Source organism: Lontra canadensis, unplaced genomic scaffold, assembly GCF_010015895.1.
Source record: "Lontra canadensis isolate GAN:19392208 unplaced genomic scaffold, GSC_riverotter_1.0 scaffold22, whole genome shotgun sequence".
NCBI lineage: Eukaryota > Metazoa > Chordata > Mammalia > Carnivora > Mustelidae > Lontra > Lontra canadensis.
Genome location: NW_022631016.1, coordinates 7,818,848 through 7,831,406, shown reverse-complemented (window position 1 = coordinate 7,831,406; position 12,559 = coordinate 7,818,848). Strand labels below are relative to the sequence as shown.

General features: G+C 46.2%; 1 protein-coding gene across 1 annotated transcript in view; it reads right to left on the bottom strand.

Moving 5' to 3' along the window:
- Positions 1–3,371, bottom strand: part of MARCHF6 (membrane associated ring-CH-type finger 6) — a 77,146-nt gene extending 73,775 nt beyond the window's left edge. Inside the window, exon 1 of the mRNA XM_032861869.1 lies at positions 3,131–3,371. Within this exon, the coding sequence (XP_032717760.1) occupies positions 3,131–3,149 (19 nt within the window). The 5' untranslated portion in view covers positions 3,150–3,371. The remainder of the gene's footprint in view (positions 1–3,130) is intronic.
- Positions 3,372–12,559: the final 9,188 nt, after the last annotated feature.

Genomic DNA, 12,559 nt, shown 5'->3' with positions numbered 1-12,559 from the left:
ATTTAATATCTTCATGAGGGTTTCATACACCAACCCTTGCTTCCAACATCTATTCCAACAGTGTGGTGCTTTCCTTCTAAAAAATGAGTATCCTTGAGCAAAAGACGTATTTTTTTCCCTGAAGCTGAAAAATCTCAGCGCATTGCAGGATCAGACTCCTAATCCATAAAATGAAGAAGCTGCATATCTAAGGTATCCTCTGAAGTTTAAAGATTTGATGACAACTGTTTATATAAACTATCTACACCCATACAAACTACATACAAACAGTATGAGTGACTCATATATCCTGTGCAATGAGAATGGATTATAAACCTGTTGATTTTACAAAAATAAAATTTAACACACCAAGCACCTTTTAGAGACCTTTAAAATCTAGCAAACACTTAATACGAAGGGCCAAAATCCACCTGGCAAATAATTTTCTAACTGATTTCAATACTGTTTACTACAAACACAAAACATTCTCAGCATTATAATATCATATATAGTCCTCTAGGGAAATGCAAGATGCTATTTTTAAGACTGGGAAGAGTTACATCCTACTTGTATGGTTGGTATTTTAGTAACATTCTTAGTCTGTTGGCTCAGATTAGCATATTTAAAAAATAGAAAAATAAACATTATCAGCGATTTTAATAGGTAACAATTTTTAAATTTAATTTTCTATACATATTTTTATAATTTTCTTCCATTTTTACTAAGTCTCCTACAAAAACAAAAAAACGCTTCTTTTGTAATCACATAAAAAACCCAACTGTATTTTTTCAATTTAAGAAATAATCTGTAATAACCAATTCAGCAAACAGCAGTTATTTCCAAGCTGTTCCGCACTTTATCATGAAATCCTCTGTAATGGTTTTTCAAGTTAAGTTTAAATTTAATTTTGAAAACTTCAGAAGTCTTCTGATTTGGAATTTAGCAAAAGTGGGCATGAGAAGTATTAAAATTCACTTTCATTTCATGACTAATAGTTTCATAAAACAAATGCCAAAAAAAAGGTTCTGTCAAAATTTGTAAATGATTCATCTTATAAAGGGAGCAACAAAAATAAGTTATTTTATCTATTTTAACAACGGGGTCTGACAGACCCAAGTCTGAATCTTACCTTTGACCTTGTTCCCTGTAAGTTAGGCCAGTCACTAATAATACCAACTGGCCATCTCCTCTCCATAAAGAGTGGATACTGCCTACCTTAAAATGTTGAGAGAACTGAGTAAGATGTGTATAAAGTGTTTTAGCAAAATAAATGCCATACACACGTGCTCACAGTTACTTCAATAGGAAACGGGGTTCAAGCCACTAAAGAAAAATCTTTGTATCTTACCCTGATTATAATTTTACAAGGAAAAAAACGTTTAAGCATTAGAAGTACATTGAAAATTTTTTTTTTCATGAGTCCATATAAACTCTGAGATCCTGCAATTCCTGAGTTTCCACTAACTACAGCACCGTAAGTGTGTATGCAAGTGCTATGAGTACCCAGGCTCGAAGAACAGAATATAATGGAATACGCCTGCACACACTGGGATAAATAAGTACTTGCCTTACCAGACTGAGTCATTAAAATGTGAATCCAAAATGACCCGAAATCTATGCAGACAGAAATCGACACACGGACCAACTGTCAAAAACAAATAATTCCTAACCCCTCAGCAGTTGCACTTTACTATTTTTACCAAGGGAGTCTCCTGCAGCCACTAGCTTTCACTCACTGTGTACAATAAACACAACTGAAGCATAATGAGAGGAAAACTCTGTTTATAATCAGAGTATCTAGGTTCAAATCTCTTACTAGTGTGTGACACCTGAACAAGCTGTTAAAATAACTGAGCCTGAACTTCCACATCTGTAAAAGATACTACCACCTACCCACTGGCTGGGGCGGCTCTGAAACATCAAGCGTACACGCGTGTGACTGTGCTCTGTAAACCGTCGCACACAAACGTCATTACAGCTGAAGTTCTTACTGAAGACAGACTTCGTTAAAACACAAGAAACTGAGATCTACCAATCCATTCCATACACAGGCAGTATCAGACTTGTACTACTCACTACTGCACAACCATGGCAGTATTCGACGATGTTCCTCTAAAACCACCCAAATCAAAACCCATTAAGACTGAAAGACATACCCCCACATAAGTACACCCGAGGCATAAATGTATCTTCACTGATAACCAAACCAGCAAGAAGCAGGGCAATTTACTAATTTCCTCTACAGACTCACGAAATGACTTGCTCATCCTACAAGGATAAAAGCGCGCTGAAACAGCCCGCCTTCCGCGGACGAGCAAATGCATTTAAACACTCCACAGAGGTCCGTACCTACCTACTCCGTTTACGAGGCTCAGCTAGTTCGGACACACACGCGCTCACGAAACAAAGCACAGAAAACCCTGCCTGCCGGAGTCAGGGACTCCACGCAAAATAAACTACCGAAACAAAAGAATTCTCAACAACCTCCCTCCTCCTAATACCCTCGTTGGACCTGACTCTTCCTCGGTCAGTGAGCAAGTTATTTGGGAGCAGGGACGCCGAGCGAGGTTCTTCAACTGGGCTCAGTCCACTGCATTCAGCCGTCACCTGGCGGGGCATTTTTCGCGAAGTTTCAGAGTCAACAAAGAAGTTTTGTTGTCGGGGGGTAGGGCCCGTACAGCAGCAATACGCGAAACGACAGTAAGAAAGACAAAACCGGGCGGGGGAAGGGCGTGGAATACGCCCCCATACTTGGAGCAGCGACCACAGCGTGTCCCCCGGGCACTGGGGGGGACAGAGGGGGCGGGGAGGCCAGGCCGGCCCCGATCCCCACGGCCCGAAGCCCCCGACCCCGGCGGATCCCCGCCCTCCGAGCGCACCGGCGGGAAACGGCGGGGGGCGCCGAGGGGTCACCTTTCGCTCCCCGCTGCGGCCCGTCGGCCCGCCGCCCCTCGCGCCCAGCGCGGCGGCCAAACGGCCTCAGGCGCCGGCCCCGCCGCTGTCACCGCGCGCCCCCGCCCCGAGGCGAGGGCCCCCCCCGCCGCGCCTCCAGGGGGAGGGGGGACCGCCGCCTGCCTCGAGCTCCGCGACCGGGGCGCGGGCCTGGCCCGAACCCAGGCGCCGGTGCAAGGGCGCGGGCGCCGCCGCTTACCTTCCTCGGCGGTGTCCATCTTGTCTGGGGGGGCGGCGGTGACGCAGCCGCGAGGCTCCCGCGGCCGGGGCCGGAGCCTTCCGGCCGGGGCGGGGAGGAAGGGAGGGGAAGGAGGGAGGAGGGAGCGGAGCCGGGCCCGGGCAGGTGCGTGTGCTCAGGTGCGAAAGAGGAAGCGAAAGGAAGGAGAGAGGGGGAGAGGGAAAGGGAGACCTGCTGACAGAAAGCGGACGTGAGAGGGGAGGGGGAGGGGCGGGGAGAGCGGAGCCGACAGGCCTGGGCGGGGCGCGGGGCGGAAGGGGCGGGAGCGCCCCAACGACGCGTGCCGTCACTTCCGCCGCTGGCGGTCGCGCGGCCGGGGCGGGCTGAGCTCCCTGAGCGCGGGCGGGGCTGCGAGACCCCGGGCTCCGGGCCACCTCGGTGTTGTGGGCGGCGGGGCGGAAACCTGAGCGGGAGCCGAGCTCTGGTGGCACCGAGGACCGCGACAAAGGAGGCGCACACCGGGGGCGGGATGGGGGGCGGTGAAGAGCAGCGTGAGCAGGCGCCTGGCCGCGAGCGCAGCGAGGGCCCCGGTCGCCGTGCACGACAGAGGCCGGTCCCTGGGAGGCTTAGGGATTTTCTGGGCGAAAATACGGGCTCTGCGCCCCCTGTTCCTGCCACGAGACGCTTAAGTCCCGCGTGCCTGGAGTGGGCCCCGGAATACGCGTTTTTGTTTGGCACCCGGGTAGTTCCGGTGCGCGTTTCGAGAAGCACTGAAACAGCCCTGAAATGTAAGACGACGCGCGTTAACGTCGCCAAAATGCCTCCCGGGGAGGCTTCCGCATTTGGTTGAAGGACTTCAGTAAACCACTTGGGCCGAAGATTGAAACATCCACCTCTATTGTCGGTTCGGAGGCGAACAGGATTTGGTGTATTGAATTATGGACGCCTGCCTGGCCGGAGCTGACCTGCTTCGGCCTTAGGAGAGGCTGACCTCTGCTCCGTCAGTAGTCCATCTTTCCTCACCGTAGCTTGACCCTTTCTTTAAATGAAGATCTGTTTAGAAAACACGGTTTAGAAAGGCCACCATAGAATCGCCTGAGTAGAAGCAAAGTTGTATCTCAACTCCGCCCCCAAATATTTTAAACAATATGCAGATGATATGTAGAAATAGGTTCCAGAATGCTAGCAATCCCATTTCCATCTGTGTGACTAAAGGAGTTGGAAAGATCCCTCCTCCAAGCCTCCTAAATCAGAATGAGATTTAGAATACAAATAATGAAACGTAGTCCAAAAACAGAGCAGCCCTTGAAAACTAATGTCACTGATTTGACGGATTTCACTCGTTACCCAACGTAGGAAGGTAAATTCTTCTTGACACGATAATGGAGACCCACTGATTCCAAGGGCTGAACTTAAGAATTGATCACATTTAAGTGATCAATTAAAAATGTTGATGCTCTCTCCCGAGAAAATTGAATTTGAAGGAGGCTCTTTCCCCAACCCGCATCCCTCCCACCCAATCCCATCATGAGCTCTCACCCCTGTAAGGCCTGTGGTGGAACACTTCTCCCTGAGCTCAGACCAGGGACACAGTTCAGGAACACCAAACCCAGTCTCATGTTGTATGCACAGGCGGGGAGGGATTGTGTGAGACAGGCTGAGAAGTACTGGTAATATTTCAGGGCAGGTATCTGAACCTCAGGACAGCAGAGCTGAGGTAGGACTGGAGGGAAATGTGTGTATGTGGTAGGGTAGAGGGCTCCCTCTCATCTCTAAGTGTCTTGCTTAGTGATGCTCAAAAACATTACTTGTAGAATTGAGAATTGCCCCAGCGTTTTTTCGTTAAGCATTTGGAAGTTAAAAATAAGAGTAAGGAACCAACATTTGTTGAGTCCTGCTCTGTGCCAAGCACTGGTCCTCACAACAGCCTTTTAGGACACATAAATCAGTCACACTTCTCTTGGTTGCCATTCGCAGGAACCCAGTTAAACTTGCAGACAATGTTGGAGGAATGTACTGTTGATCTGAGCAAATTAATGGGGTAGTGGTCCGGGGGGCCTGAAGGACTACTAGAACCAGAGTCCCTTTCTCTGCCTCCACCCCTAAATTCTGCTTCTCTCTGCATGTGAGTTTCATGCTGTCAGGCCCGCTTCCTCCACGTCGCTGGAGAAAAGGCCACCGGTAGCTTTCAAGGTTATATCTTCAACCTCACCATCGGATGGGCAGGGAGTAACGATCTCTAGTGCCAAGTTTTTTAACTTGTCCCAGGGAAGGACAGGTAATTGGTCCAGGTAGGTGCCCATCCCTGAACCAAATGATTGTGCTGAAGAGCTAAGATCTGTGAGAACATGAACACTGTCATTGAACTACATTACTGAGGTGGAGAAAGGAACATTTCCCCTGAGAAAGGAGAGGACAAAATAATAGATGCTCATTATGTTAGAATCACCTTTTTTAAATGAGAACACCAACATTATATAAAAATATTTGGGGGGGCGCTTGGGTGTCTCAGTGGGTTAAAACTTCTGCCTTCGCCTCAGGTCATGATCCCACGGTTCTGGGATCGAGCCCCGCATCCGGCTCCCTGCTCAGCGGGAAGCCTGTGTCTCCCTCTCCTACCCCCCACTGCTTGTGTTCCCTCTCTCGTTGTGTCTCTCTGTCAAATAAATAAATAAATATTTTTTTAAAAGGTGAAATATAAAAAACATATTGTTACACGTTTAGAAAAACGGTAAGGAAATTATTGGGCCAAAATCTAAGGACAGGAGATAAATGGAACGTGGAAGTTACTTATGCTCTGCTGAGCAAGGCAAACTTGAGCTTGTGTTTTGACAGCTTCCAGAAGCAAGAAAAATCATGGAAGCCCAGAACCTGCCCAGCACGAGACTGTGTTAAGGGACCTTCCACCAGGATTCTTCCCAAGGCCCATAGGCCTGTTATCTCTGGGGAATGGTGAGCCAGAAGTAAATCTGACCCCCTCCAAGACATCTAGGAAAAGTCTGCTGATGATACCCATGAACCAGGCCTGGCACAAATTGTACCCCAAATTTCTATCACCCCAGTGACCAAATAATCTCTGACAGTGAATTCAGTTCAAAATGATCTTGGATCACTGGGAGCCCCAAGCGCCTGGTAGAAGCAGATGTGGATTCCCTCTAGAGGAATGCACTGTTTCCTAGCTGTCTTGCTCTGCTGGGGCTGCCATAAAAGAATGCACAGACTGGGTAGCTTAAACTACAGGAATTTATTTTGTCATGGTCCTAGAGGCTGGGAGTACAAGGTCAAGATGCCGTCAAGGCTGTTTCTCCCAAGGCCTCTCCCCTTGGCTTGCAGATGGCTGCCTTCTTGCTGCATGTCCTCACATGGTCTTTCTTCTGTGTGTGCATGTCCCTGGTGTCTCTTCTTCCTCCTGCAAGGACCGCTGTCCTCCTGAATTAGGGCCCTACCCACATAACCTCATTTAATCTTAATTACCTCCCTGATGGCTCTATCTGCTAATATGGTCCTATCAGGACTGAGGGCTTCAAAAATTAATTTTAGGAGGACACAGTTCAGTCCATAACACCAGCCCTCAAAGAACCTCCCTGAATAAGTTTACAAGGACCATGGGCTACACACAATAAACTTAAACAAATGTATGTGTGTGTGTATGTTTATATATGTGTTGTATATATGTCACAAGATGCCTTGAGCAAGAACTCACATAACAGCAAAACCACCCTACAAAAACTACAGATACGGAAATTCCTAGACACAGATGATAAAGAAACTACACTTAGGATATTTTTTAAAAGGTGATGAAACAATTTTATTTTAAAATGGTAATTTTATAACATAATGACATCTTTTGCCGCCATTTAACCAAAAACTGAACATTTTTTCATTGATCAAGAAATAAAGGTATACATAATTTTTGAGGGAGTATGCAAGCAAAATCTTGAGAGAACTCTGTACTTTAGCATGAATGAGGCTGCTCCTGTCCTAGTGCCTACGGAGGTCTGTAGACTGTGGTCCTTCACTAGTCACTTTTCATTTACCAATGGATCCTCGAGGCCAACATAAGCCTTAACATGTAGTAGCATGTCAATAAACATTGGCTGAATAAATTAAGTATACTTTTTCAGGAGATGCTTTCCGAGCTGGAATGACAATAGGTATATAAAGGCCTTTTTTAGGAAGAGATGAATTCATATCATAGCCCACCTTGAATAACACTCATACATTATTACCTTAGTGGGTCTGTTCTTTTACAGCTGCACTTCTTGGTTGTAATAAGTTCAATTTCAATATTTCACGCAGTTGTTCTCAACAAGGATGTACAGTGAGTCAAATCAAACTATCAAGTAGAGGCCCAGGAGTTTTGTATTACTGACATTATCTGGGTATGAAATTCACGTAAAAATCCTTCACAATTTAAGCCACAATGTTGCTGAGAAAAAGGCCTTCAAGATCACAGTTCCTTTTTTTCCCAGATATCTATTCTGAACATTTTCAAACATACTGAAAAGGTAAAGAAATGGTACAATGAGCAACTATCCGTCCTCAACCTAGATTCAGCAATTATTAACATGTAGCCATATGTATTTTAACTATAGTTTTTCTTTTCCATATCATTTGGTAGTATCTGTCTGAACAATCCTGCCTCTGAACAGGTTAAGGTGTATCTCCCAGAGTTAGAATAATATCCTTTAAAATCCTTAGCACCCCATAATAATATCTAGAATCTCAAGTTTCTGTAATTGTCCCAAGAGGGCCTTTTACGGTTTTGTTTTGAAAAAAAAAAAAAAAAATTTTTTTAGGATTTTACTTATTTATTTGAGAGAGAGCTAGAGCAGGAGCGGTGGGGGAGGGGCAGAAGGAGAAGGAGAAGCAGGCTTCCCGCTGAGCAGGGAGCCCCATGCTGAGTTTGACCCCAGGACCCTGGAGTCAGAACCTGAGCCAAAAGCAGACCCTTAAAGGACTGAGCCACCCAAGCGCCCCTGGAAAAAAACATTGTAACACAAGGATCCTCCCAATCTAGCTTCATGCATCACCACTGGTGTAAGTCTATATGGTCTCCGCCCTTATTGTAAAACAGTCCCAAGGGGGCGCCTGGGTGACTCAAGAGGTTAGGCATCCAGCTCTTGATTTTAGCTCAGGTCGTGATCTCGGGTCATGGGACTGAGCCCAACATCAGGCTCCCTGCTGGACATGGAGTCTCCTTGAGGTTCTCCCTCTCCCTTTGCCACCCCCCAAAACATGCTCATGCTTTCTCTCTCTCTAAAAAAATAAAATAAAATAAACAATAAAAATAAGATAAAATAAGAAAAAATGAAAATAAAACAGTCCCTGTACCTTTTGTTTTCTAATGACATGTCTGTTGGCAGATCACAGGACAGCTGTTCATAGAATATCTCTCATTCTAGATTTGTCTGATTGCTTCTTCCTGTTGTCATTGAACTGGTTACTTTAACCCCTGTTTCCTGTAAACTGGAAGTTGGCCTAGAGGCTTGATTTGATTAGGGTTAAATATTCTTTTAATTATTTTTATTAACATATAATGTATTATTAGTCCCAGGGGTACAGGTGAACCATCAGCCTTACACATTTCACAGCGCTCACCATAGTAAACATTTCTTTAGAAAGAATATCTCATAGGTGGTGTCATATCTTTCTTAGAACAGCACACGGGGAGGCCAAAAAGTCAGGTTGAGCCGCTACTAATGCGACTGAGTTCGATCCTTCAGTTAAAGTGACGGTTACAAGTCTCACCGTTTATTAACAATCTGTTGAATAACAGATTGAAAAAGCCACAGTCCTTCATATCCTTTTATTCATATCTCCCTCATTAAGGAGAACAGCTAGGTTTTAAAATTATTCTTATATTTGAAATTGCATGTTATCATTAAAAACATTCTTGATATTCCCAATAACAAGTATAATTGACAAGATCTCCTGCATTCTTTATAATGAAATTCTCCCTTAATTTTTCCAGTGAAATAAAGCCTTGTTCTAATTTGTATTAATCTCCTAATTGTAGAAACCAAGCAAGCAAGTGGAAGGGAAGGAAGGAGGGAGGGAGGGTGGAAGAGAAGAAGGAAGGGAAGAAGGAAGGAAATAAAAGGAAAGGGCGCCTGGGTGGCTCAGTCAGTTAAGCATCTGCCTTTGTCTCAGGTCATGATCCCAGGGTCCTGGGATCAAGTCCCACACAGGGCTCTCTGCTCAGCAGGGAGTCTGCTTCTCCCTCTACCTCTTCCGCACTCTCCCAAATAAATAAATAAAATTCTGAAAGGAAGGAAAGAAGGAAGGAAGTCAATCTACAGTTGACTCCCGCTGGTCTTCCTGAGTGACTGGGCCCTGAGTGCTTCTCCATGTGATGGAGGCCAGGCCTTGAGAGTTCCTCCTAGAGAGACCAAAGAAGGGAAAGGAGAAGTTAGGAACCCCTTCACCCCTTCTGAGCCACATACAAATTCAGATTGAACTGCCACGTTTCCGACCTTACTACTCAATGAAGCCTGATTAAAGAGGCCTTTTAATGCCATGTACGCAAAAGTTCACCCACAAACAAGGCAAGGTCCCCAGCTGTGGGGAAAGGGCAGAATGTGGGAAGGGCCGGGAGAACTCAGCACAACCAAGGACTGTGCCTTCTGTGCTGCAACATCAAAGCAGGATCAATAAGTCCTGGGCAAGCACGGCGGAATCCTGGGACGAAGTGAAACGTCAGCCGGTGAGCAGGTACCTAATGGGGACCTGAGCCCATTAGAGTCAGCAGCTGGCACCAGCCCTGGGATGGCAAAGAGGATCAGAAATGAGGAATAATCTGGCATTCGCTCATGCTGCCAACCCAGAGGACACACAGGCCAAATCCATACCCGTACATTTCCTCTTTACTAGGTCTCCCTTCCAGAGCAAGGTATGAGTTGTCAACTGTTCCAAGCAAGTTGGGAAATACTAGTTCTTCTCTACTGTAAGATTTCTGGGTGCCTTTAATCTCTCAAAATGTGTTGAGGATTTGCAAAAAAGGGAATGTCACCAGCAGTGTCCACAAGTATCTGGCCATTGAACCCTTCCCTAAAAGGCCATCTCATGCAGCTGAAATGTCCAAGCATGCACTCTGCAAAATGTTGACCCATCCATGGGACCCAAAGGATAAATGAACCAAGAGGTCCACCCTTAAGAGTAGAAAAGCTCCTCAACTGGCCATGAAATCTTCCACATCCAGAGGATCCCATAGCCCAGGAATTCCTTGAAACTGTGTTGGATTTCCCACACTAAGACAGACACCCCAGGCTGGTAATAAACCCCATCCCATCTCTGGATGCTGGGTTGCCTGGTGTAAACTGCAGAGTCAGTTCCGGAGTATCACAGGAGCTCTGTGGCAGTCCACAAGCATTTTCAGGAATGAGCTATAAACGTCATGTTCTGACCTTTGGGATGTGGAATAGAAGGCTACAAGATACGTCCATGCCCTAATCCCCAGCCCCTGTGGATGTTACCCTATTTGGAAAAACAGTCTTTGCAGGGTGATTGAGTCAAGGCTCTTGAAATGAGAAGACCATTTTGCATTACCCAGGTGGACTAAAAATGCAATGACAGATGTCTTCATAAGAGTGGGGCAGAGAACTCTGGAAAACAGTGTGGAGGTCCCCCAAAAAGTTGGAAATAGAGCTACCTACGACCCCGCAATCACACTACTGGGTATTTACCCTAACGATACAAATGCAGCGATCCAAAGGGGCACATGCCCTCTAATGTTTATAGCAGCAATGTCCACAATAGCTAAACTATGGAAAGAACCTAGATGCCCATCAACAGATGAAGGGATAAAGAAGATGTGGTATATATATATACAATGGAATACTCTGCAGCCATCAAAAGAAATGAAATCTTGCCATTTGCAACAATGCGGATGGAACTAGAATGTATTATGCTGAGCAAAATAAGTCAATCAGAGAAATACAATTATCACATGATCTCCCTGATATGAGGAATTTGAGAGGCAGGGCAGGGGGTTTGGGGGGTAGGGAGGGAAAAAAATGAAACAAGGTGGGATCATGGGGGGACAAACCATGAGAGACTCTTAATCTCACAAAACAAACTGAGGGTCGCTGGGAGGTGGGGGGGTAGGGGTAGGGTGGCTGGGTGACGGACATTGGGGAGGGCATGTGCTATGGTGAGTGCTGTGAAATGTGTAAGCCTGATGATTCATAGTCCTGTACCCCTGAAGCACATAATACATTATATATTAATAAAAATAATAAAAAAGAGTGGGGCAAAGAGGGGCGCCTGGGTGTCTCAGTAAGTTAAGTCCAAGTCCCAGGATCAAGCCCCATATTGCATTGGGCTCCCTGCTCAGCCCGGAGCCTGCTTCTCCCTCTGCCCCTGCCCCTGCTCATGCTCGCTCTCTCTCTCTCTCTCTCTCTCTCATTCTCTCAATGAGTGGAATCTTAAAAAAGAAGAGAGAGCAAAAAAGAGTGAGGTAGAGAGATCTTTGAGACACAGAGAGGAGGCCCTGTGAAGATGAGACAGAGGTTGGAACAGTGCAGCCACAGCCAGGAACGACTGGAGCCACCAGAAACTGGAAGAGGCGAGGAACGGGTTCTTGGAGCTTCTGCAGGAAACGTGACCCTCCCAACACCTCGATTTCAGCCTTTTGGCTCCCAGAACTGTGATGTGAAATAACAACTGTTGTCTGAAGCTATTGTGTTTGTGGTAATTGGTTGCGGCAACCGCAGAAAACTGACATGGTGGTCAGGGAATATTCGAGCTCCAGCACGAGGGTCCGCTTCAGCACTGACCGGCTGGTTGCAACCTGTGCCCAGTTTCAAGTCCCTCTGCCACACCCCCTCTGCCCAGCATTCTGGGGCAGCTCCCGGGTCCCCAGGGGAGTCTCTCTCTGGAGTGTCCCTTGAAACATACATTTCAGTCGATTGGCTTCTATCCTGAAATTGTGTCATTGCCCTAAACCGAGGCTCTCCCTTAGAGATTTTATCCTAGCCCTACGGAACCCCGAGGAATCCTTAGGGATCGGCTAGCACCTCACCCTCCTCGTTTATGGAAAACATTCAGCTTCCCCATTGAGTTTCTTCGTTACCATCAAACATTCACAGAGTGGTTTTTCTGTAGAATCTGCTTTGTTAGATCCTGGAGATAAGCAGGTCAGGCGGATCAGGCAGATCAAAGACTTACTTCCTGTCCCTGAAGAAGTTGCCATTGAATTCAAAAACATTTTCTAGGTTTACCGGGAAAGCATCACAACCTCACTTGGGGCTCCCATGTAATGATTTCCGTTCTGACTGTTTAGATGTAATTCTGAAGTCTAACTAGGATTTCTTACGTTTAAATCTTCTTCTTCTTCTTCTTTTAGATTTTATTTATTTATTTGAGAGAGAGAGAGAGAGCAAGAGCAGGGACAGGGCAGAGAGAGGGGGACAATCAGACACCCCGCTGAGCAGGGAGCCCGATGTGGGG